Source organism: Mycetomoellerius zeteki, unplaced genomic scaffold (genome assembly GCF_001594055.1).
Source record: "Mycetomoellerius zeteki isolate Tzet28-1 unplaced genomic scaffold, Tzet1.0 scaffold135, whole genome shotgun sequence".
NCBI classification, from domain to species: domain Eukaryota; kingdom Metazoa; phylum Arthropoda; class Insecta; order Hymenoptera; family Formicidae; genus Mycetomoellerius; species Mycetomoellerius zeteki.
In genome coordinates this window covers 4,293,105-4,317,865 of record NW_017256287.1, presented here as the reverse complement: position 1 = coordinate 4,317,865, position 24,761 = coordinate 4,293,105, and the positions used below count along the sequence as shown (strand labels likewise).

At 41.4% G+C, this 24,761-nt stretch overlaps 2 protein-coding genes across 5 annotated transcripts in view; one reads left to right on the top strand and one right to left on the bottom strand.

Annotated features, from left to right (window-relative positions):
* Positions 1-22,903, top strand: part of Sema1a (semaphorin 1a) — a 220,229-nt gene extending 197,326 nt beyond the window's left edge. Inside the window, exons 4-10 of one of the 4 annotated variants that reach the window (XM_018462085.1) lie at positions 2,636-2,724; positions 4,652-4,793; positions 5,342-5,690; positions 6,016-6,629; positions 6,700-6,910; positions 7,005-7,102; positions 22,829-22,903. In XM_018462085.1, the coding sequence (XP_018317587.1) occupies positions 2,636-2,724; positions 4,652-4,793; positions 5,342-5,690; positions 6,016-6,629; positions 6,700-6,910; positions 7,005-7,102; positions 22,829-22,875 (1,550 nt within the window). In that variant the 3' untranslated portion in view covers positions 22,876-22,903. Of the gene's footprint in view, positions 1-2,635; positions 2,725-4,651; positions 4,794-5,341; positions 5,691-6,015; positions 6,630-6,699; positions 6,911-6,980; positions 7,303-22,828 lie in introns of those variants that run through there. The other 3 variants (XM_018462084.1, XM_018462083.1, XM_018462082.1) reach the window with 3 other exon arrangements.
* The window catches only part of LOC108731662 (tyrosine-protein kinase-like otk), a 59,263-nt gene continuing 52,752 nt past the window's right edge, over positions 18,251-24,761 (bottom strand). Inside the window, exons 5-9 of the mRNA XM_018462081.1 lie at positions 24,197-24,493; positions 23,505-24,071; positions 23,136-23,411; positions 22,810-22,995; positions 18,251-22,725 (exon numbers count right to left, since the gene is read on the bottom strand). Of these exons, the coding sequence (XP_018317583.1) occupies positions 21,677-22,725; positions 22,810-22,995; positions 23,136-23,411; positions 23,505-24,071; positions 24,197-24,493 (2,375 nt within the window). The 3' untranslated portion in view covers positions 18,251-21,676. The remainder of the gene's footprint in view (positions 22,726-22,809; positions 22,996-23,135; positions 23,412-23,504; positions 24,072-24,196; positions 24,494-24,761) is intronic.

The following is a 24,761-nucleotide window of genomic DNA, read 5'->3' as shown; positions in this document are numbered from 1 at the left end:
TGTGATGATCCGATATTAAATAAAAATGATCAATAAGCCGGACGGAATGCCATATTGAAGAAAAGGGAATTCCCGAATGAACGGAATTGCATGAAACTTTTCGCGGCGCGTCGCTTATATTTCACGTAGTTCGTCAAGTTGCCACCGAGGCTATTATCGTTCTCATGCACAACTTTAATCACGTCGTTTTACCGCGCTTACCAACTTCTGAAATTATCCTATTAATATTCCGGTGCGACGTAATTATTGTCCATTATCGACCTCGTTACACCGCCGTCAAACGCGATCTCTCTCGGGCACGAGGTGACCACCGAGATAAACACGTGTCTGAATGTTTGAAAATTGCTCGGCAGCTCCCGCATAATACACATCCGTGTCCATTAAAGTTCAACTGTGAGTTTGATTCAATATTTGCACGCCAAGTTTCGGTCGCGCCGGGTCGACTTTGAAAATCCGACGCGCGCCCGCCTCGGGAAAATTATTCGCAGAAATGTCGCGCGATCGTAGCCGCGACCGTGTGCCCTTCGGTGCTCCTAATCCACACGATGTAATTCTGGGATTAACCGTGCGTGTACGTGGTTCTCTAAGCTCTCTCTTTCCCCTCTCTCTCTCGCTCGCTCTCGTCGTACTTACTCCGAGATTATTCCGCGGATCTTCCGGGCTCGTGTAACGACGGAGCAGCGCCGCCGTGCCCATCGGCTTGAAATTTGCTCTGGAGATTGTAATGCGACCCCGTTGCATCGTAATATAGACCGTCTATAACAGGAACGCGATATCACACAGTCGGTTAACTGCTATGACTTTTAACTGACAAAATATCGTTATTATTTAAATCATATTCAACCAAGTGAGGTTTTATTCCATTCGATGTTCAGAATTTTTTACATGATTTCATACTTTTTTTTTTATTTGGATATATTCAAAATATACGAAAATACACCGCACATTTTTTTTTCTCTTCCATTTAACGAAATTTAAACATGATTTTAATTAACGTTGTAGACACAACAGATTTTTATCGCGCTTTTTGAAACATGTTGATACACGCTATGATTTCCATAGTTATCGGTGAGTTCTTTGTTCGCCTAACATTGCCGCTCATACGTCGCGTATAGAGATCCTTTGTAGATTTAATAAATTAAAAACTGGTTTTCTTGGCATTATACTACGGTGTATTATACGTAACTTCAAAGTACCGTCTTCGTCGTCACGGCGTTAAAATTGATACGTCACTTTGCTCGAGGCGGAAACGACGGGGCCTCCAGTCCACCAGGGGTATTTTAATTGAACGGTGTACGAGAGCGCTAATCAAGTTTCTCCACCCGTTGGACAATATTGATTTTCTCTCCATCCGTCGAAAATTCAATTCCATCCCGCCGCCGTCCTATGCCCTGCTCCTCCGTGTCGCTCCCTCGGCAAATCGCGAATCGAAAATCTCCGGACGAATGATTCCCGGCGAGACGCGAAAGACGCGGGGAGACGACGGACCGTGTCGTCTGGGAGAGGCATTTTTCTCTAATCGGTCGCGGAGGGAGTTGAAGAAAGGTGAGACTCGGGAGTGCAACGGAAGTGTTTCCCTTTCGGGAAAAGGCCCCGGTCTTCACCGCGAATTTTCTACGGCACTTTGTCTCGGCGGAGGTGCAGTTAAACGCGACGTGGGACGCGAGGTGGAAAGGAAGCGAGGAAGGAAGGAAGGAAGGAAGGAAGCGAACCAGCGACGACAGATAGAGGGAGAGAGAAAGAGATAGGAGAGCTGAAGGAGAGCTCTCTCGCTAAGGGGTTGGGTAAAACGAGGAGAATTTATGGGGCGGAGAGCGACGGGTCGTTCGGATATACCTACGTGGCGTGGCGAGATTAATATTACTTTATGAATCCTAAGAAGCTTATGAAAACCCTGTCAAGTTAATAAATCGATAAAGTTTTCCCACTTTATCGGACGGTCGACCGGAACCGCGACGCGACGACGGCGACGGTGGCAGCGTTTTACCGGGCGACGGCGTTGAAATAACCGAGAGAAAATAAAAGGGCTCCTTACACGTAGCCGGCTTATTGGCGTGGCGTATACTTGGATGTTATATGTCTTTGATGTCGACGTTAAACTTTCGCGTCCGAGTCACGACTCTTCACGGTTCGATTCATTTTCGCGTTCGTTGTTTTACCAAATGGGATGATCATCAACAGCGGAGTTGTACGTAATTTTCGAGCGTTAATAATTGGCCTAATGCATCGTTTGTCAACGTGAGTGTCTTGATACACTTAATCGCCGGTGATTATACCCAATTAATTACCGCGTTTGTCGAAATTAATGGCACAATTAAGGGGAACGTTAGTTGGCGTAAATAACTGTACTCTCGGTTGCCTTAACTTTTTGAGCTGCTCGAACGCGCGAGAATTAATGTTCATCGCGCGACGTCAAGTAGAAATAGAAGTTTTTAAATAAATCGCGGCGAGATCCCAACCCTTATTTTCCGGGTACTGTATGAGCGTTGTCTGCTTTATTACACACCATCGATTGCGTTCCAGTAGGTGGTTATTACGCTCATTTATTTATAAGAGGAATTTATGACGCCATTTACTATCACCGTGTACGGTGGCAATAGCAGTCAGTAATAATGGCTACATATTCTAATTGCAGCACCGAACTTCGTGAGCTCCATGTCCCAAGGAGACTTCGTCTACTTCTTCTTTAGAGAGACCGCTGTAGAATATATCAATTGCGGCAAGGTAAGGAATCGTCGGCAATTAATCGTCGCTATATATCACCTTACACCCACATAAATTTTCGAGAGGAAGGAATCGCGTAGCTCGCAATTATTGGATCGTCGTAAACGGGGATGTCCGTCTTTCGAAAATCTCGAGCACCATGGAACCGCGGTGTACGCATTCGCGTTGGTCCGAATGATAAAAATCAATCATGCAGTTAAAGAAAGCGATACTCGCTTAAGGGAATGCTGGAGCCACGGCTGAACTTGATCGATAAAATAGATTAATTGCTAATTCCGAATAAAAAATTACGTACATTAAGTAAAACATTACATACATTAAGCAAAATATTAGATACATTAAGTAAAACATCAAGAAACGCATTACGTACATTTCTTGCTCTGCTATATCCTATATATCACACGAACATTAAGTACAAACGATCTACACTTAGATCGTATTTTTCCATTTACTTTTCTTGTAAGCTTCAAAACCATAATTTGAAGGTCTCATTATATATTCTTATACATTAATTAAATATGGAAAAACTACTTTTTGTTAGATATATGTTTGGAATTATTTATATCATGTGAAGAAATAACTTACGTTAACAGAAAACTGTAGTTTCTACAATTTTTTTTTTTGGTTTTTCATGTATATAGGTTTGGATATTTCCCATAATTGTTTGCGTATTTTCTTTTTTTCTGGAAAAGGATTTTTTTTAATTTTGTATAAGAAGAACGAAAAAAATAAAAAAGTACGAAATACATCGGTATTACAGATGATGATGCCAGCATCCCCTTAAACAGCATTAGTTCCACCATTAACTTCCGTCGCGTCATTTTCACGCGTACGATTTAATACTACGGCTTTTTTACGGCGAATCGAAATTTGCATGATAAAGACTGGCTCGCGACTATAAAAATCCCGTCACAATATTTTGTTCGGCGAATTAGCGCACGGTCAACGGATAACAATGGAGTGGAAGAATCGCGTCGGATGAGATTAAGTTTCACGTCGGATCCGGATAATACGCGCGAAAGTTTCGCGAAAACGAGTTCGTAGTCGCGCCGGTTACTCTCCCTGGACGTTTTTTAATGGCAAGTAAGGCGATTACGATTTCTTTTGCCCGTCGTTTCGCATTGAAGATCAAGCTTTTAGGAGTCACTTCTTCTCCTCTTCGTTACACACATAAGCGAACGTCTCTGGGCGTGCCGTGCCTGCGGCAGTAAGAGCTGTGAGCGTCGGATTCATTGTGGACGAAGCTTAAGTCGAAGCTCGACTTATTGTCAAAGGCGGAGCCCAGGCTTTCCGTGCTCTCTGATAATGACGCATAATTTTACGGCGAGCGAAGGGATAAATCCAGGCGAGGAAAAAGTTGGGACGCGCGGTATTATGGATAAAGATTGCGGCTCCTCCCGCGGGCGAACGTCGCAGAGAAATTTTATGCGACCCGGAATAAATTTATAATCTCGACGGGGCACAATAAATCATTCCGAGATCTTCGAAATCGCGCGAGCGTTCCGTTTCCTGCCGTTTTATATTCGTTTACGTGCTCGAGTACACGCTCGCGAATTCTATTTTAATTACAGGTCACGATAAATTTTCCTCTAAATCACCCGCGCTCGTTTTATCCTCTTTACGCGCAATATATTCCACAGTGTATTTTGCAAATCGCGTTTTTCTGGAAGTTACGGTACGGTACATTTCGTACAGGCTGCTCCGCGCAGGAAGTTTCGCGCAATCTTTATGCGACGCTTTGTGCCGCCCGGAAACGTGCGTGTCACTTTAATAGCGCGCGTAAAAGCTGAAACTAGATTTCCTCATTCGTTCGCTCGTCCTTTTTCCTCGTGACACATTTTTTGGGAAGTAGAGGGAGGAAAATAAAATTTTCTCGCCTTACGCTCTCTACAGCGAAATTTACGAGACGCAATTTTCGTGTTCGCAGGCCGTCTACTCTCGCGTGGCGCGAGTCTGTAAATACGACCGGGGCGGACCGCATCGTTTCCGTAACAGGTGGACGTCCTTCTTGAAGTCGCGTCTCAATTGCTCCGTCACTGGAGATTTCCCATTCTACTTTAACGAGATACGTAAGTAGACCCAGACATATGTATCGTTCCGTACATTGGACCATATTAAATTTAATACATTTCACGTATCCCAAACGATCCATTCAAATTTATGTGTTAATTCAACACAAGATGAATATTTTAGAAGGTAACAAATATTATTTAAAGAAGAAACACAAGAAGGTAACACTGACACAGTTTGTAAACAAACCGTGGAAACATATTTTTTTCAATAAAATTAACATTTCTAGTATGTTAAATTTTAACCCATATTTTATTCATTCATCTTAGAATTTACATTTTAAAACATTTTATTTTTACGTTATTTTTTCACTTACTCATAAATTGTGTCACTAAGAATCGTTAAATATGAATTTAATACAAAATCTTCAAATAACATAATCACATTATTACATAAATTAACACTCGAATATGTACAAAAATTCAACATAAACTGTTAACAAGAACGTGAGTGGATCATTTTCAACACAAATAGGTCTTTTTATTGTGTACTATTGCATTTTCGAAGATACATTCTCCAAGTAATTCAAAAAATATCTCGATCGCAGAGTCAACGACTGAGCTGATCTCGGGCCAATACGGCGGCACATCGGCCCAGCTCATTTACGGCACCTTCACAACACCGGTGAACAGCATAAGCGGCTCGGCGGTATGCGCGTTCTCGCTGCAGGACATCGCCGATACCTTCGCTGGAAATTTCAAAGAGCAGAGTGCCATGAACTCCAACTGGCTACCGGTGCAGGACACGAAGGTGCCAGATCCGCGGCCCGGTCAATGCACCAACGATTCCCGCACACTGCCAGATCTGACGCTCAACTTCATCAACACGCATTCACTGATGGACGAGTCAGTGCCGAGCTTTTTCGGCCAGCCGATCGTTATACGTACCAGTTTCCAGTAAGTGAAAATCGCTCGAGAGCCGGGAGATTTCGGCCGCGAGCCGAAATCCAAATTGAACGCAAACTAGGCGCGCACGGAGCCACGCTTTCGACCTTTCATCGCGCATCGTCGCGTCGTGTGTTTTGCATCCATGCGAGTGTTTACGTTACTGTATGCCCGACGTTGATAAACGCTTTTTATTTTCCCTGCGAACCTTTTTTTTTGTACAGCGAAACGCAGCGAGTGAATCACAACATGTAAATTGGTCGCCTCGTGTGTTTATACATCGATGTTATAGGTCGGGAGAGAAAGAGGCATCGATAACATGGCTCTTCTATTCTAGTTACAGATTCACTCAAATCGCTGTGGATCCTCAAGTGAAGACTCCGGGCGGCAAGACCTACGACGTTCTCTTCATCGGCACGGACAACGGCAAGGTGATCAAAGCGGTGAACGCCGAGTCCGCCGATTCTCATCAGAAAGTTAGTCCAGTCGTGATCGAGGAGATACAAGCGTTCCCACCGGCAATACCGGTTCGCGGTATCAAGGTCGTTCGAGCCTCGCAGGCAGGCGACGGTCTCGAGGACGGTCGATTGGTGGTTATCGCTGATAGTCAGGTGCAGGCGTTGAGACTCCATCGCTGTTACAGCGACAGAATACTGTCATGCAGCGAATGCGTGGCTCTGCAAGATCCGTACTGCGCCTGGGACAAAGTGGAGAACAAATGCAGAGCGTTGGTCGGCCCAGCGGCGACAGACGCCAACAGATTCCTGCAGAGTGTCGCGACCGGAATGCACGCGTCTTGCCCGGCGAGCAAGAGTCTTAACAAAGACGCCAGCAGCGTCGGTGCCATTTCCGCTAATCAGAACAAGTTTCCGCAGGACTCCATACCAAATAAAGACAGTCCCGGCGGTGAAATCATCAATATTATGCAGGACGAGGAACAGGCCAATTCAGGTACACAGCTTGTCGGTCGATATTTCTCGTTTTATCGCATATAATTGAAATAATATTCTGTTATTTGCAGGTCCGGAAGTATCCGCAGCTGACACGCCTCCTCCACAATACTCGGTGGAAACTCTCGTGATGGCTGTAGTAGCGGGTGCGTTGGCCGCATTGTTCGTCGGCTTCGTAGCCGGTTATTTATGTGGCCGAAAATGCAGGAAAGACGAGGATGACAATCTACCATATCCGGACACGGAGTACGAATACTTTGAGCAACGCCAAAATGTGAACAGGTAAGATATTTGCTTCATCCTGACGAACGAACTCAGCGAAAGAATATTTTTTTCCATTTGCCGCTCTTAGTAATGTCTGCTTATCCACATTTAGCAGGCTGGCGCCTGAGCCGAAGCTGCTACCGCAGGAGGAGGTGACCTATGCGGAACCAGTATTGGTTCCACAACCTCCGAAACTTCAGTCCCCGAAAGGTACCATGAGGAAACCTCCGCCAACGCCTACGGAGACCCTCTTTCAGTTCCCGGACGGCTACGGTTTCCGCGGGGGCCCCCGTGGGGACAACTTTGGCACTCTTCGCTCTCATCAGGGCGACGCGTATCGTCGTAACGACGGCTTTGCGACCACGCGCAGCGTCAAGAAAGTTTATCTCTGAGAAACGAGCGAGGAGGGGGGTGGCCGTCACCGGAGCCTAGGACGGCCAGCGCGCAATCGCCACAACGCGACGACGGCCAGCAGGAGTAGTCGCGCTGTGACGTCCGGGGGACAGTCAAATCGTGAGCTCGCCGGCCCGAGGGCATTGGAATCGCCCTCGCCATCGTCGAGTGTATCATCGAGTTCCCCGTCCCCTCCCTCCTCGTCACCCTCGCCCACCCTCGTACCGATCGCCATGAGCGGCCAGCAACCACCACCGCCGCCAACGCCACCTTGCAGCTTCATCTATCGATCATAGTCGTCACCGTCGTCATCGTCGTCGCCATCATTGTCATCGTCATCATCGTCATCGCCGTCGCCATCACGATCACTATCGTATTTTACTTTCGACTCGGCGACGCGAGGGGATGAGAGAGAGAGTGAAAGAGCGCGTTCTATAGTCCTAGCGCGTTATCCCAAAATGTATAGAACGACTAATCGAAAGGAGGATCCAGGCCAGAGATCTCGCAGTACTTCGATGGATGCCGCGATACTTTTCTTTCTTGCCTTCAATCCTAAATTTTCTCACTTTACGCGTGACTTTCGTTTCGATCCTGATATTGCTTTGATCTTAATGAAAAATTAAGATACTAGAATTTTACGTCGATCGAGTCTAGACGTTATTGTTTGTTTGCATAATCAATCGAATTTTCTAAATTGCGAAATCGGTTGTCCATCACGAGCATTGGGGAAACGTCGAGTCAAGTAGCTGTGTGTAGAGCAGTTTGTTTGCAAGTTGCCTATTCGCGAATCATCGCAACGTTATAATATAGCATTTCGTAATTCTCGTAGAAACAACATTCCAGCCAGAAGTGTTTCGGTAGGCGTTATGATGATCATTAGCTCGTTTATCCATGCATATTGAAGAATAAATAAGGCGAACGCAAACATTTTAGTGTAGCGATTGTCGGTTATCGTAGATCTTTAGCACTAATCCGCAAAAAGAATGAACATGTAGAATACAGAAAGAGAAGAGATTCTACGATTATCGATGCTCGAACTATAAACTCGAGTGAATTTTGGTGATCAGGCTCGATTGACAAAATAGTGCGAACGTTACGCGATGGTTCGCAACAAAATGTCGTAATCTCCACTATTTTATTAATTGACAATTAATATCGAGGTCGGTATATTATAAAACTACACAGCATAGTATTATGACAAGGCTTTTTTCATAAAGTCAATTAAAGGAGACTATCCGCAAACTCGAAACACGCAATTTTTCTAACGTTGTAATATTTAATACGAGTGATTGATAGTGCCATTATAGACCACGTAACATTGCTGCGTGCCTCGAAATTGAAGACGATCATAATGATCGACATTGTTGGCTGAATGTTTTTCGCGATTGACCAAATGGATCATACGGAATGCATTTAGTTAATTGTACATAGTAACATTTCTATGTCTTTATATTTAGATTTTTATTTGTTTCGTCGTTTCTTTCGTAATTTTATTTTTTTATTTACATTTTTAATATATTACAAATTATATAAAGTGTTTATTTACACCACGTGAAGATTGTTAAATTCGAAGAAAGTTACGAAATATGATAAAAATAACATTTTTTTAATTTTGTTGTGAAAATAAAAGTCCACAATTTGATGTAATTTATGCATTTTAATATTGAATCTTATCCAGTGATATTTCATTATCACATTATACAAAAATTTAAATTATGCATAAAATCGTGGAGATTGCTATATTGCATGATTTAAGAATGTGTTAATTGATGTATCCATGCAGCAGCTAACTAACTTACGTTGTTGCTGTCCATTGGATATGTTAAAATAATCGTTCAAAATGATATTACTTTCTAGTTTCTCGTATGCGAATGTCGGTTCTAGTTCTGTGTATGCTTCGGAGACGCGCATTCTCGACGCCTGCACATACTTATACGTAATAGAGAGTGAAGAAAGTGAGAGAACGAAAGAAAAGGTGAGAGGCACAGCGCTTATATGTACATAATACATATATACAAAAAAGCATATACATCAGTTAGGGGTTATAAAAGACAGAAGGATTGGAAAATGAAGACGAGAATCAGTCTATCTAAACTGGGCCCGATGGTATATGTAGACATCTATCTTAAAGTGCTTCTTATTTCAGTGTGTTTAGAGAAGTAAACATGTATGTGATATATTCTATATGATGAGATGCTCTCTGAGCATCGGAGGAGCGAGAGAAACGTAGGGAGGGCTTTTTTTCACTCATCGGGCTCTCTCAACGGATCTGAAACGAGACGGAAGCACGTGGTGATGGAATCTCATGGATGGTCTTTTGTTCACTAGAATTCGTCGTTATGCTTTATAAATATTTTTTGTACGGCTTTTTGTATCCATTTTATGCGTACATTTGTGCGTCATAGTAACGCGCATCATTGGTTTCTGACATCTTTGTCTCCCGCAATTCTACGGCGTCGCGAAAAGAGCTACATTCCAGCAGGTTGTCTTTCACCGATCGTAGAATTTTCGTGAACAATCGAACCTAAACTGTTTGACACGCACACAAGTACACGAATACATACTACAGGTTGTAAACTTTTATAGATTCTATTTTATCGCTTTTTTTTTTTTTTTAAATTAATTGTTAACTCGTTTAATTTGTTAATTCTATGAATACATCCGAGAGCTCGTTGAAAAATTATCCCTCAAACGGTAAGACTGAAAAGATCCCCCAAGGGCGAGCCTCAGTGCATTTATTTTCTTCTTACAAGTTTTTATAATCGGCGTGAACGAGAATATCATTTTTTGTAAAAATTTAGATCAAATCTTTTTATTATTACTTAAATGATCACCGTTCCAAGCACAAATTATTCTTCATTACACTTCACTAGAGAATTAACGAAAGTTTATCACAATGCGACTTGTTAACTACTCTATTAATAGCATAATCGAATAGTCCTCGTGAATCAGCACGAATTCGTAAGAAAAAGTAAACGACGATGTAAGCATACTTACAGGTATTTCATTGACTGTTTCAAACAATACGTGAATAAATATGGAATTTATCCAAACTGCCACGCGGCGTAGACTTTAAGATAAAAACCGATATTTTGTGCTTGAAACAAGTAGCGATAGCAGAAACATCTCATATCCCGTGGTAACATTTTCCACGTGGTTTGAAGCTGCCATATAATCAATCCGACATTTCTTGTCGCAGGTACACTTAATTATCCCTCGGGAGCTAAGTAACATTTTTAATCGCTTGTTTCGCGTCGCGCGAAGGATGAATCTTTTTCTAAGTTTAATACGACAAACGACGGCTCGTAGCCCAAACGAGATTCTATAAATAATTGTTTAGTGATTTTTTTCGTAAATGGAAGACTCAGGCATGATACCAAAGATATTAATTGTAAACTAGGCACCGTTGGTCATTGTGATGGTTAATCGTTAGAAGACGCACAAAACGGTATTCATTAACGATAGGAAGGTGGCCCCCTTGCACACAGACTCGGACACGGTTATACATAAACACGTGCGTACATACGCGACACGCGAAAAAAAAGACAGACGTAAGAGAGGCAGACGTGTAAGGATGTTCACCTTATTAGCGAGTTTTAATAATCATGTTGACGACACACTAGTTGGGAGACACTCGCGATATTAAGATCGTAGAATTGTACTAAACGTTGGAATCAAGTAATGCATGAAAAACAGGGCGAATTCGTGCACCATGAAGTATTTTTCAAGGGAGAACGAGAGAGAGAGAGAGAGAGAGAGAGAGATATGAGTGTACGCGTATGCATGTGTGCGTAAATGTGTGAGCGAAAGAGAGAGGGAGAGAATGAGAGCGAGAGGTGTAGCGGTAGCTCGGTGTTAAAAAAAAAAAGAAGTCAGAAATCTAATAAGCTTACAATATTATTATCGAGCGTTGATGCTTTAATAAAAGGAAAATAAGTAAAAAAAAAAACGAAGATTTGTATAAACGTGTTCAAGGAGCTCGTGACGTTCATGTTGTTTAAGCCAATAAGGAACGGATTCCATCCAAGACAATGACGCGATCGAATGTGATCGATTAGAGCAACTTTCGACTCGGTGTAAATGAATTCGTTTGTCCGACATTGTTATAAACGGGGGTCGTGTGAGGAACGTTGTTCGATTATAGGCTTCGCGTGATTTTCTTTTTACATTGTTTAACGAGTGTCGCGGGAGACGTAACGATGTTTCATGCATTATTTCATTTCAATCCCTCGAATCCCAAGTTATTTGTCTGTATATTTGACAGGAGAGGAGTTTAGCCAGTTACTTATAAATTGAAACAGAAATGAACCTAGGCACACAACACAATAGATCTTCTCGTTTGAGAGGAGATCAAGTAGAAGATGAAGTATGTATGAAATGCGATTCGCGAGGATGTGGAAGCTTAGAGAATAAGTAGAAGATTAGTAATGATACATACGTATAAATATATTTTTCCGTCGAAGTCTAGCCTAGTTGATACATACACAGTTACGACTATTAATTTATCCGATCTGATTATTATCGAGATCTAGCGTTAATTCGGACATCTTAGACGTCATAGTTTTACATGATAGGCGAGTTGTACGAATTGTAAGCCACTTAATGAGAGAAGGGAGGGAGAGAATTAGTACCTAATGTTAAACAAATTTACTACTAGCGTTGAATCTCTGAAACGGGAGTCTTCTTCTCTTCGCAGCCAATCATCCGCATCCCCAAGTCCCCAGCCGTCGGAGGATTTCGCCGATCAGATGTTCCGTTTAAAGTGTGGCACACCAAGCAAAGAGTATATATATATATATATAAAATATATATAAATATGTGTATATGTAAGAGAGATGAGAGAAAGAGAAAAAAAAGAGGACATTGTATTTTTCGAAATTCGCGTTTCAACGAAAACTCCGTTGCCACGACGGCTAGAGTCTCGCGATTGTTAATCATTAAAAAACGCGACGAACGACCGCGGAAGAACGAGACTCCCGTTCCGCGCTTTGTAATTAAGTGAAGAAGAATCGGCGAAAAGGAAAGAGAAAAAAAAATAGAGCGGCGGGACGAATATCGCCGTTCCCGCCCTCTCCGGCATGCGTTCGTAGTCTCTGACGAGCGACAGAAACGCGTCGCGGTGGTGTTTTTTTTTTTCCGACGGGGATTGCTGGCCGCGCGACGGGCCTCCCCCGCGCGGCGTTGTAAAATGAGCGAGCACTAATAATAATATTAATAATAATAACGATAACAATATTATAATTAACACTTAAGAATAATCATAATAATGTAATGCATTGCGATACCAGAAGATTTTTAAAGGGAAAAAAAAACACTATAGCATTTATCAACGATAAAATAACGAGAATGTAACATGTATTTTGCTTCTTCCTAATACAGTGCCGTTTACGCTATTTTTTACTCTAACTAACTAGAAGCTCGGCGAAATGTGCGTCCCGACGGAGGCGGCCGCCCGGCAGCATGCGCTACTTTAAAACGCCGGTCTTGTATATTTAGTCGGCCATATGTATCCTTAAAAAAAAAAAAGTAACCGTTCGCAAAAAAAGAGTACGCCCAAATGTGACTCTGGCACACGTTCGTCGCCGTTGTTGTTGCCATCGTCATTGTCGTCGTCATTCTCGGCGTTGACGAAACGAAGAGGCGAGGATGACAGGATTCTTTAGGAGTGTGCCAAGTGAGAAAAAGCATCGCGAACGCAAGATGCGTGTGTGTCGTGTGGATATATATATGTATGTGTGTGTGTGCACGTGTTGCGTGTGACTCACTTGGATCAATCAAATTACTCGCCTCGTATCCTCGCAGTATTCTCTTCGTCAAGATCAAACGTCGTTCGATCTTTTGTTGTTCGCCTCACGTCGGCCGAAGTTGAGATCCGCCGGGGAGCGCTCGTTTGCCGCAAATTCGACAGGGTGCGAATTTTACTGCCGCGAATTTTTCACTGTCACGCGCGTGTTCACGTATCGCTCGGATGCGACATTCATGCTCCACGACCTGGCGAACGTTCGGCGAAACGACAAGCGCGGTACGATGTCGACGTCTCGAGTCTCGCGAACGTCACGATTACACGTTCGCCGCACGCTACTCGTTATCCAATCGTATGTTATTACTCTTGTATTACTCGTTACAGACGCGTTCACGTCGTGCCGTTCGCGAGATCGATCATTCGCGCGGGACGGCGAGACGTTAGGATCCGGCATCTCCTCGCGCGGATCGTCCTCCGGACGATGCGAGAGCGGCGACGAGAGACGCAGACTGTACATTAAAATAGCGGTTAAAGTCGGAAGGCCACGATACCACCGATTTCTAGCGTTTAAGGGTCTCTAATTAAGTCACTGCAAATACCGCTCTCTGGACACGTACACACACGCGGATACACACATACACACACACACACACACACACACACACACATATGCAAACATATTTGCAACATGTGCAAGATTCGTCAATTGAACCGATCGGCCGCTGCGTCGGTGAACCGGCACCGATTCTGCGTCTCACTCGTCGGTTGTAGGAATCTCATCGTACTTTACGATTCCGATATAAAATTCGCGTAAACGCTTTGTATTCGCCGTGCGATGCGCGACGACACGGAAACGAGGCGGATCGCGATTTCGCGACGAACGAGGACGTGCGGTTCGTCTACGATTGCGAGCTTGTCGCCAACGATCGTTTTAATCAATCAATTAGACGCGAAAGGAACATTAACATTCTTTCCGTTATTTTTCTTAATCAAGATGAGATACTCCGATATCGATGAATGAACGAGCGATAGCTTATTGATCTCGTCGAGTAGCGGAGCCGCGCGTTTCTAGGCCAGAGTCGCAATTTGGGGTGGTCCTTCAACTTAATTAATCGGGCAGGATTGTGTGTTGTGTGTGCGTCTCCGCCGTGTGTATTTGAAAATCGCGTCCCGTATCGACGCGCAGCACGCCGGATATCGGAAAATCGGAGCAACCACCCATTAATCGATCGCAGACACCCATTCTATGTGGCACAGGGCAACGTGACGATTCATCCATTCGTTCGTTCGTACACTCGCGCGACTCACGGTAGCGTTTGAACGAAAAATTACCCGGTGTATTAAGAAGGAAAAGGAAAAGGGAGCGAGGAAGAGCGATACTAATAATAACGATACACACTACATTAATAATGAAGGTATATTATTGCCGATTATTATATTGTAACACACGAAAGACGATGATATTAATACAATACTATTTATAAACTGCGAGAGAGAGAGAGAGAGAGAGAGAGAGAGAGAGAGAGAGAGAGAGAAAAGAGACGAGTGGGAAGTACCCAGTGAGGGAAGGAAGCGCGGCACGAGCGAGATGGTTTAAGGAGAAAAGATTGGTTGAATGAAAGAGCGAGAAAGAAGATAGAGAGAAAAAGAAGCGGAAGTGAGGAGATAGATAGTTTGGCAGTAGGCTGATGGTAGAGACACGGCACGTCTAATATTAACAAAACAAAAAAAATAATTAAAAAAGTAAAGTATAAAATATCATAAACGCGAAAAAGGTACAGTAGTGGTTTACTATTGGCTGACACGTAGTGTGAATGCTGACATAGGAGAAGCATGCTGGCGAAGGAGAGCTTTTGTCGATTTTTCTGTGACGGATTGGGTAGAATGGGATGGGATGAGACGAGACGAGACGGAACGAAACGGTACGTCGCGCGATTCGCGGGACACATAGAATGTGAGTTTTGGAAGCGCGTTCGCGCGTTAAATCGGCTTGTCCGGGATATGCTGGTAGAGAAAACGAAGATAAGGCTTTCTTTCCGCGCTGTTTTGCCCGTTATGTTGGTTGATTTCCGATTCATATGATCATGGCACATAAAGAAATTTAAGCAGTAAAATGTAGCGAATTGGCCAATCATAGTAGAGACCGTAACGTAAGCAGTAACAGATTCAACATTAACAGGCTAAGTCCACAACCTAGCTTTAAAAGGCCGTAAACTGTAAGCTTTAAGTTGTAAGTGACGATATGTTGGTCACAGAACTTATGCTTTTAGGCCGTAAGAATTGGGTTTTGCTTAATTCGCTTAAATCTAACGATTAAAGCCTAAAGACTGCGCAAAAACAGTTTAAAGACAGAAATTATTGTCACTTAGGACCTTGGCAGAAAGGCTGACTTATAATCTTAAGACGGTTCTTGTGCATTACTAAAGACAAGACTTTAAGTCATGAGACACTGTCTTAAGATTATAAATTAGCTTTCTGCTAAGGTCCTTAATCTCTTTCGATTTACGACTTAAGGTCTCTTAACCCCGGATCTACAATAGAGTTTTAAGCCTTAAGCCATAAGAAATGGACGAATCATAGTCGATTATTCTCCTCGAATTCGACTGTAATTGGTCAATTTCTTACGACTTAAGGCTTAAAACACCTATTGTAGATCCGGACTAAAGCAAGATTGTGGACCGAGACTTAATTTCCTTACTGCTTACGTCTTACTTAAGTTTTCTGTGTACTATGGTCTACACCCAGGTAGCAAGTTGACGTTTGTCGTCATGTTAACGTGAAAATGACATCAAAGACGTCATTTTGACATCAAAATGACGACAATTAACATCAGGTCACTACCTGAATAGACACGGGTTGCGTTCGCGGACCCGATTTTTCTTGTTCCTTGCATTCGCGCGGCAGTATTTCTTTCCGTTCGATCAACACCTGTTACGCAATGTTACCATTGTGCGCAACGTTGTCTTTCGTTACGTGCTGCGTTTTTTATCCTTGGCATGACTTTACGCGGCGTTTGCGTTTTCCGTCTAAAAGTTCATGCGAGGTAAGAATAGAAATGCACATTCGAGACTAATTAGTAAACGAGTCGACAAGTTTGCGGGGAAGCGTACGGCGCGGATGGAGTCGATGAGAGACGAGAAGTAAACACGAGAGAGGCTGCCAGAAAGGGAGAGAGAGAGAGAGAGAGAGAGAGAAAACGAGAAAGTAAGATCGAGCAAACGGGGAGAGAACTCTTTGTGTGCAGGAGGATTAGGCGGAAGAGTGCGACAGGGCGAGAGAGGAAAATCTGATCGAGTGAGAGAGAAAAAGAACGAAGAGAGAATGCGGAGGAACGATTGTAGATTCGGAAAGTCACTTAGCCAGCAGACTGCTGTTCATAGTGCCCTGTTATAGTGGGTTCCCTAGGCAGAGTGGCAGAGACGCGGTTTAAAAAAAAAGAAAAAAAATGAAAAAAAGGAAAGCTAGAACAGAAATGTAAAAGTCGGGCAGAAAGAGAATGGGACAAGTTAGGGGTGGCGGCGCAGTTTAGTTTTACTACAAAATACACTCGAAGTGTACCTGGAAGATACGACGATATATTTGTACGGATTCTCGATCAACGAGATACGCGTTGAAAATCGAAAAGTCGCGGAAGATCGTTATAAATCGTCGACAACTATGGCCTTTGGTCGAACGACACATAAAACGTTCATCAAGACTTTGTGAGAGCCTCATCGTCGATCGATTGTTTTCGGAACATTCGAATCTTGTAACAACTCGTGTAATGACTTGAAACTACATAAGTGTGCTCCTGGCGATGAAATAGCGATGTGATTATATCTTTTTTGGTACTGTCACATAAAAACGGACAGCGACCCCGTTGTGCGAAACGTAGTTCAATATCGTTGAATTCCCCAGCGCGATTCTTCGTGGCTGCTTCGAATCCTTGCGGCGCAATTAAAAAGACTACATAGACGAGAAGAACTGTACGGGCTTTGCGAGCTCCCGTCGAGACTTGCAATCGTTCTTGAGATCCTCGTCCAATTTAGGTTCCGGGCACCCGTGGAGAACTTTAAAGCGCGACGAATAACGAAAGAGAGAAAGGGAAGAGTAGCGAAGCGAAACGGAGAGAAATTTGTTCGGAAGAAGTGAGGCACTCCGCCCTCTGCCCACGGGACCCTAATCTATTTTTCAGAATACGCTATTGTGATTATTACTATATGATAACAATTTAAAAAACTAAAACGACAAAAATACCTTGTATCATTGTTTATTATACGAATTCCGACGATTATATTATTTATAATGTTAATAATCTATATTAACGATATAATTATCGCATTATACCATTATTATATTTAGTACTATTAGAGAGTGAGGCTGCTACGCTGTATTAATGAATTAAGTACTAAAGAATTAAGTGACTCATCCTCACCTTTTTTAGACTTTACATATAAATATATAAACACACATAAAAGACTAAACGCACTTCTCACATTACTGCGTTCACATCGATGATTTACACGTTTCATTTCGGACGTTCGATCACCTTTCTTTCCTGGGCGCTACTCAGTCGACGTTTCTGCTTTCGTTGAACCTGTTTGCATTCGACGACTACGTTATTTTATATATCATAATAGGTATAGACTGTACCATGAAATATTAAGTAAAAATAAATTTGATTAGGTAATACACCACTCCTTTCTCTAATACTCACAAGTATTTCAACCACGATAACATGTATCCTTTTTTTAAATCTTTTCATCTCTTAACGCATTTCTTAGACACGTGAAAAAATTGCAAGATTGATCTTTTTTTCCTCTCATTATATCCTTGTATTTTTTCGAATACTCTTTATTTATTGAAAGTTTAACGTGTATTCGGATAATGAATTTATTTTTATTTCAAATAGATTTAAATAATTCTTTCTTAAAAATAAAAGAAATTAAAATTTTCCACGATAACTTTCATTATAATAGAAACAGACATAACTATTAAATTAAATTTAAGATAAAGTGAAAACCGCGAGAGATAAAATAGACCATCTGTTCTTTATTTTATCGTTCAGTATGAGATAAGATTCTAATAAATACTGATAAGGTTCTGATAAAGATATGGGTCGCAATGAGATCATGATACGCATTGTATATTTTTTTTCTCATCTTTATTTAATCGTAGCACATACTATTCCAAAAATTCATAAGTACGACGTACATAAAAAAGTACAAATATTTACAAAATACTGTAAAAAAGAAATCGATTTGGAACGCCTAAGGATATGAACGTCATTCAAATGAGCTTCCCGTACGCTGTTCACTTTGTCATCGTATATGACTAGACATATTGGACATAATAGGTAGCCTTCACGAAACTCGCCGGCACATCGATTGATGTACCTTCTTTATGGCAGTGATGGTCGTTCACGATTAGATAATATCTGAGCGAATGATATGAGCACATAGGACTTGGATAATTGATCTTAACATTAATACGTGTAATTGCGGGTTAGAGATCGCTGTAACGTATATTCCTAGCATATTTTATGTTACAAGCAGTGATGGGCCGTACTCAGATCATACTCCGTGCTTTAAAATTACCTCTTTTAGATATGACTTCATACTTTTCGCGTAACTTAATATCCTATTTCATTCAGACGCGAACTTTGGATAAGATTTCTCATTCGATAACAGAACTATTGAATTACTTCGAATTCGTATTACTATTGAATACGTATTACGAATTGCAAAAGTACTTTGGACACGTTTCCAATCTCCGCTAATTTTTCCACCTGAACAATTTTAATCCTCTCTGCATCTGTCGAGCCTCTTCCTCAAATTAAATGTAAAAGTACGCGACGGATTTCATATTACTAAGTACGTTCACCATCACTGATTACAAGAATATTTCTTGATGTATATAGCGAACATTTAGGAAGCATTATAAAAGTCGTAGGAGACGCCGCGAGCTCGGGTGACTTTGAAAGATTATTCATATATTTCGTGCTTTTACATATTCTTAATTAGAGTGTTCACGAATATACGACGATGCTTTCACAGGCAAAGTCGCCTTCGCGATTTGCCTCGCGTTTTTTTCCGGTGTAACAAGAGTGCTTTAGTAAATTAGAGAACAGTATTTATTATTGGCAGTGTTATACGTCGGTGCTTTATATCTAATATGCGTATATGATACACCATATTTATATTAGCATGCACAGAGCCGAAGAGTCACTTATAATACTCATAAAGTCACTCATAAAAAGTTACCCCTCGAAAGAAACATCAAATTTTTCCGAGAAGTAGAAATTCTCGAAAGTACTTTGGATGAATTGCCAATAACAAACATATATTAAAGCAGCCTCGTTTCATTTTGATCCGTTTCTTTTCTATTCCTTCCAATCGATTCCGCAATCAGTTCTTTTTGTTGCTGCAGACACGTATTAAATCAAACAAGTTGCGCGATCGATTTTTATTCACGGTCCAATAAATCATTGTTTCTTACCGAAGGTATTGTTTTGCACATGTTAAAATATATCTAGTTAAAAATCGATATTGACAAAAAACTGACAAGTCTTTCGACATCTTTACTTTTTTTGTTTCAAAAGCCATAAGTACTTTCACGTAGAACAGTATATGTGAAGCACTGAACTGCATTGCCGATCGACGAAACTGAATTCGGCTAATTTTGTACGGCTCTATGCGCGCTTTAATCCTTCAAAAATTATTAAAAGCGGTAAGTACTCGTAATATGTAATCCAATGTGAAACAACTTATAGCAATACGATTATTTTTCATTACGAGCATTTCCAACGCTGTCTATCTCGCACGACTTAAAAGCTGTTACCTTTACCGGTGGTTCTTTCTTTGTACCCTGCAAACACTTGGCTTACGAAGCATCAACGGAAGTCTTGCATGAAATGGAAGAAGCAACTGTGCGCACCATAATTGCCTCGCGAGTTCTCACCTTTACAATCTCTCTTACAGTAGAATTAAATGCAAAAATAGGGACGACGTTAAAACTTACGTACTGTTAAAATATAAACATTAATATTCGTTGTATAAATCGGATACGGAGTCGAATATATATTCAGCACATCCCTCTTATTGGACCATCGCGTCAAATACATAGATTGTTCGCGCTACTCAAACCGTAGATCCCGAATGCAAAAATATCGCGAGCGATACTTCGCCTCTGATCCGATCGATTCTAATTTCCGCATGTAAAAATAGGTTTTTCAAGCGTCATTCTGTATATGCCGTTTTATCGTTATCATTTCCTCGCGTGCCCAGCATTTAGCCGTACGCGCCCATGATCTTCTCACCTCTGATACCAATATATACGAAACTTCTTTACGAAATTCTTTAATAAAAAGCCATCGAGGATTCGAATGATCATATTAATAAAATTAACATGATGATTCACGCTAGTCTTTCGCGCTTTAAGAAAACAACTTACATGTATACTTGCATACCATCGGTATATGTACAAGGCCGTCTTTTTCGTCAAATACGAGTGGTCGATTGCGTTCTTATCACACATAAATATATACGTTATAAATAATATATGTTATAAAAAGTTTCTTTTTATGTCTTAGCGGTGTAGAAGTAAATAGGCGGAGATAAGATTTTCTTCGTCATTTGATATGGTCGTGATACTTTCTTAACATGCATGTCATTGCAGCGCCGAGTCCGATCATCGACATTCAATCGAGATCGCTCGCGTAATTTCGTACGATCCGATCGAACGTTTACCTTATCAATTTTCGGCCTCGGCTCACCTAACAATTAACGTATCTTATGAGTATTCGATGTGTGGTGATGATACTTATTATTATATCGATACTGTATACTAAATATTGCATTAATTGCATAATAACGTGTATGGGTCCATACAGATCATTACTTAATCCAACGATAGAAGAACAGTCATTGGAGTGGAGATGCTATTCGAAATAAATATTATTTTCTTACCGAGCTAATGGGTGCGACAAAATACTGTAATATGAATAATTATTGCGGAACCAATGATTTTATCTCGTTCTGTTTCATAATCTATAACAGGGAAGCAGTAGAGGAGATCAAGATATAACGTTCAATGATCGTACAACATGAAGATTTGTGGAAGATTTCGCTAGTGCAATTTCAGAAAATGACATTCGCGGAACGACAGAAAAATTCAAGATTGCACAAAATATGATGTAATGATCTCTGAAGTGAGATCCATAAAATATATTAAAACTCTCCTCAGTGAAGATGCTATTCACTCGATTATATGCAACGACGTGGATTAAATGACACGAATCGATGCGAAATATTAAATTCTCCGTAAAATCTATACATCACGATTTGCGACAACGTCATTAGGACACATAATTCTCGCGCATTCAATGATTAATGAGCAAGCATTTTCCTTTTGCAAAAGAGTAGGGTTTCCTATAATTCATTATGCATATATAATCGATACGAAGCGTTTAACATGAAAGCCGGTTAATTATTCTCGCGCGAAATCGCGGCTTTCTCGGGTCTCTCCTCCTCATACGGAAGAGATTACTAACCGCGTGACCATCGGCGCTCGTCAGCCTTACCTCTCGATATACAGCTCCGCACAATCATTACCCCTATTGCAGTATTTCCAATATTCAGAGCCTCGTACAAATAGATCGCGATATTAGCCTACAGGCAACTATCGACCACAATTTCGCCTATTTTCGACACGACCTCATCAAAGGTCGGTCTCTCACGTGGATCGTTTTCCCAGCACTGAGTTTGCAGCTCTTGAAGAGCCGGCGGTGCTGCTTTGTGCGGTTTCCACGTGAGCGTTTGCGTCTTGAGTTGTGTTAATACGGACTCGTCATTCATCTTATTAAACGGCAACTCGCCCTGGTGGAACATCTCCCAGACCAAACACGAGAATGAATACACATCGCTCTTAGTAGAGTACTCGTCCTCGTACACTGCTTCATAGGGCAGCCATCTCAGCGGAATTATCTGATTCCGATGTTTCGTGTATTCTTGTTGGTACGGCTCTTTGGTCATGCATGGTAGCGAGATCTTGATCGTCAAATTGCTGGCGATCAAACAATTGCGCGCGGCTATGTCCTTGTGGACTAGTCGATTATCGGCTAAGTGTTTTAGGCCCTTCGCAGCCTGATTCGATAGTGAAAGTATTTGCGCCACTGATAGTTGAGGTGCACGTGCTGGTTTCGTTTCGTGTGTTGGGCTAGAATTGTTATCCTTTCGTGAGGCGATCAAGAATTGTTTCAAGTCACCCCAATCGGTGTACTCTAAAATCATAAAGTCGGGCTCTTCCTCTCGACACAGACCAATCAACTTAACGACATTCTCGTGATTAAGTTTATGAATAAGATCCAGATGTCGTTTAAATTCTTGAAGAGCAATCTCGTCTTTCGTGTTTATCAGACTTTTTACCATGACCAAGGATTCTTTATCGCCATCAACTTGATATTTCGTAGAATAAATTTCACCAAATTCTCCCCGACCAAGAGGCTTCAATTCCTTTAGATTGCTTCGCGAAACGGCAATTTTATCATAATTCGACTTAGATTTCCTAGATTGATTGCTACTTTGGCTGTGAGCTGTATCTGCGCCGTCACTCTTATGAGAATCGCGATTCTCCTTCTTCTTATTTGTTGAATTTACTTTATTCCCAGTTTCCTTCAACTCTGTCTGTTCCTCCTGTACATCACCGTTCTCTATTTTTTCTAAAATTCAGAGATGTACACATTAATTTAAGATATACATGTTACATCATCAAATTATTACATACATTAATATTGACAATATACCTTCTGTTTGTTCCTGTAGGTATTGTTGCTTCCTGCGACGACGGCGATAACGACAATATAACATGAGACCAACGACGAGCACCATATATCCCGCGGCTGCGCTAAGAGTAATCGTTACAGTCTTAGTCATCATCGTTCCATCATCAGAGGCCTCTAGATCCATGTCAGCTCTATAATTATCTCCAGCTAAAATAATAGTTATTTTATTATCATAAAATAGATCGCGTTAAATTACAATTAATTTAAAATAGTCATTCGAGAAATTATACATTATAATAATATATTATAATAATGTACAATAATAAGTAAATAATAATATCAAGTACCTTTTACATTTAATTGAACTTCTTCTCGTTTTAAACCACCGCTATTGCCAGCGGTACATCCGTATTTCCCCTCGTCACTAAGATACACTTCTTTAATGTACAAACTTCCATTACTTAGTACTTCGAATCGAGGATTATCTAAATTGTTCATGCGAGAATCTTTATCCCATTGAATGGTCGGTTTAGGATCACCCTCAGCGGCACAGTGTAACATCACTGGATATCCCTCAATCGCTTCCGTTGGATTTTGTGGTTGTACCGTAAATTTCGGCGCGACTGTAAAAAATAAATGAACATTTAATTATTAATTAATGTTATAAATGAATTTCTTGTTTGTTCAACATTCATCGTACAAGCACCGATACGTACTAACTACATCAATGCTAATCGTGTGATTGATGGACCCTTGAGCGTTGCTGGCGATACAAGTGTATCGACCTTTGTCCTCCTCCAATACACCGTTGAAGTGTAGAGTGCCGTTAATATCCTGAACATGTTTGGGAAATTCCTCGTCTTCGCCTTCCTTGACCCATTTTACCATGGGGTTCGTGGCACCCTGGGCCTTACACGATACTTTCGCTGTAGAGCCTAGCTCCAGGCGTTTATTGACAGGTTGTGGTGAGAATTTAAGCTTCTCTTCAACCGTGAGAACGGCTGGGTCCGAAAACAGAGACGGGAAACCCGTGGTGAATACTTGACACATGTAGTGCCCTTTGTCAGACAGGTCAACGCTCTTGAAATGCAGCGTAACATTGCCATGATTATCGGTCACGCGGTATCTTGTCGGACCGCCCGATTCCCTCAGCTGCGCTCCGTCCTTCAACCAATGCACGTGCGTAACCGGCGGTTCCATGCCGGAATACGAACAAGTTAGTGTCACGGAATCACCTTCCATCACACTGAGCGACTCTGGGGAGCTTATTATACTTGGCGGGGCTAGAAATCAAAATGACAGGACATTTATATATTTCTGAGTCGTTACGCGATAAGAATTTATCGTATTTATAGAAAACCGCATCAGTTCTGCTTATAATTCTTTGTTGAGAAAATTGTATACCTACTTGATATAACTATTTGGACGGATATATCCGTTTCACCAGCCATATTCTCGGCCACGCAAGTATAATTGCCATCGTCCTCGCCCATTCGTGCCTTCGCGATGATGAGTGTGTTATCTTGAACGCGTACGGGACCGGTATCGCTTATAATATGTCCCGTGGGATCTTTCCAGTAAACTTTGGGCGAAGGAAGCCCTAAGGGCTCTAGGCAACTTATTTGGAATTCTTGATCCTCGCCAACAATCGCCAATTGAGTTGGACGTTTTGGTTCAAAAGTAGCCACCGAAAAGTTCAGCAAATCTGCAAGTTTTATTTACGTCCATTTATCTTTTCAAGAAGTTTACTTCAAAATATTAATTATTAAAATATAAAAATATATTATTAAATAATTTTATACTATTTATCAATTTGTTTAAAATACTACAATTCGAACAGATTAATACATGTATGTATTATAAACATTTAAAACTTTTGTGATTTAAATGTATTCTATTATTAATTCTATTAGCTCTAATGTTATTTAATTAATTTTCTTCGTATATTATTTGATTATCTCTCTCGTCTTATA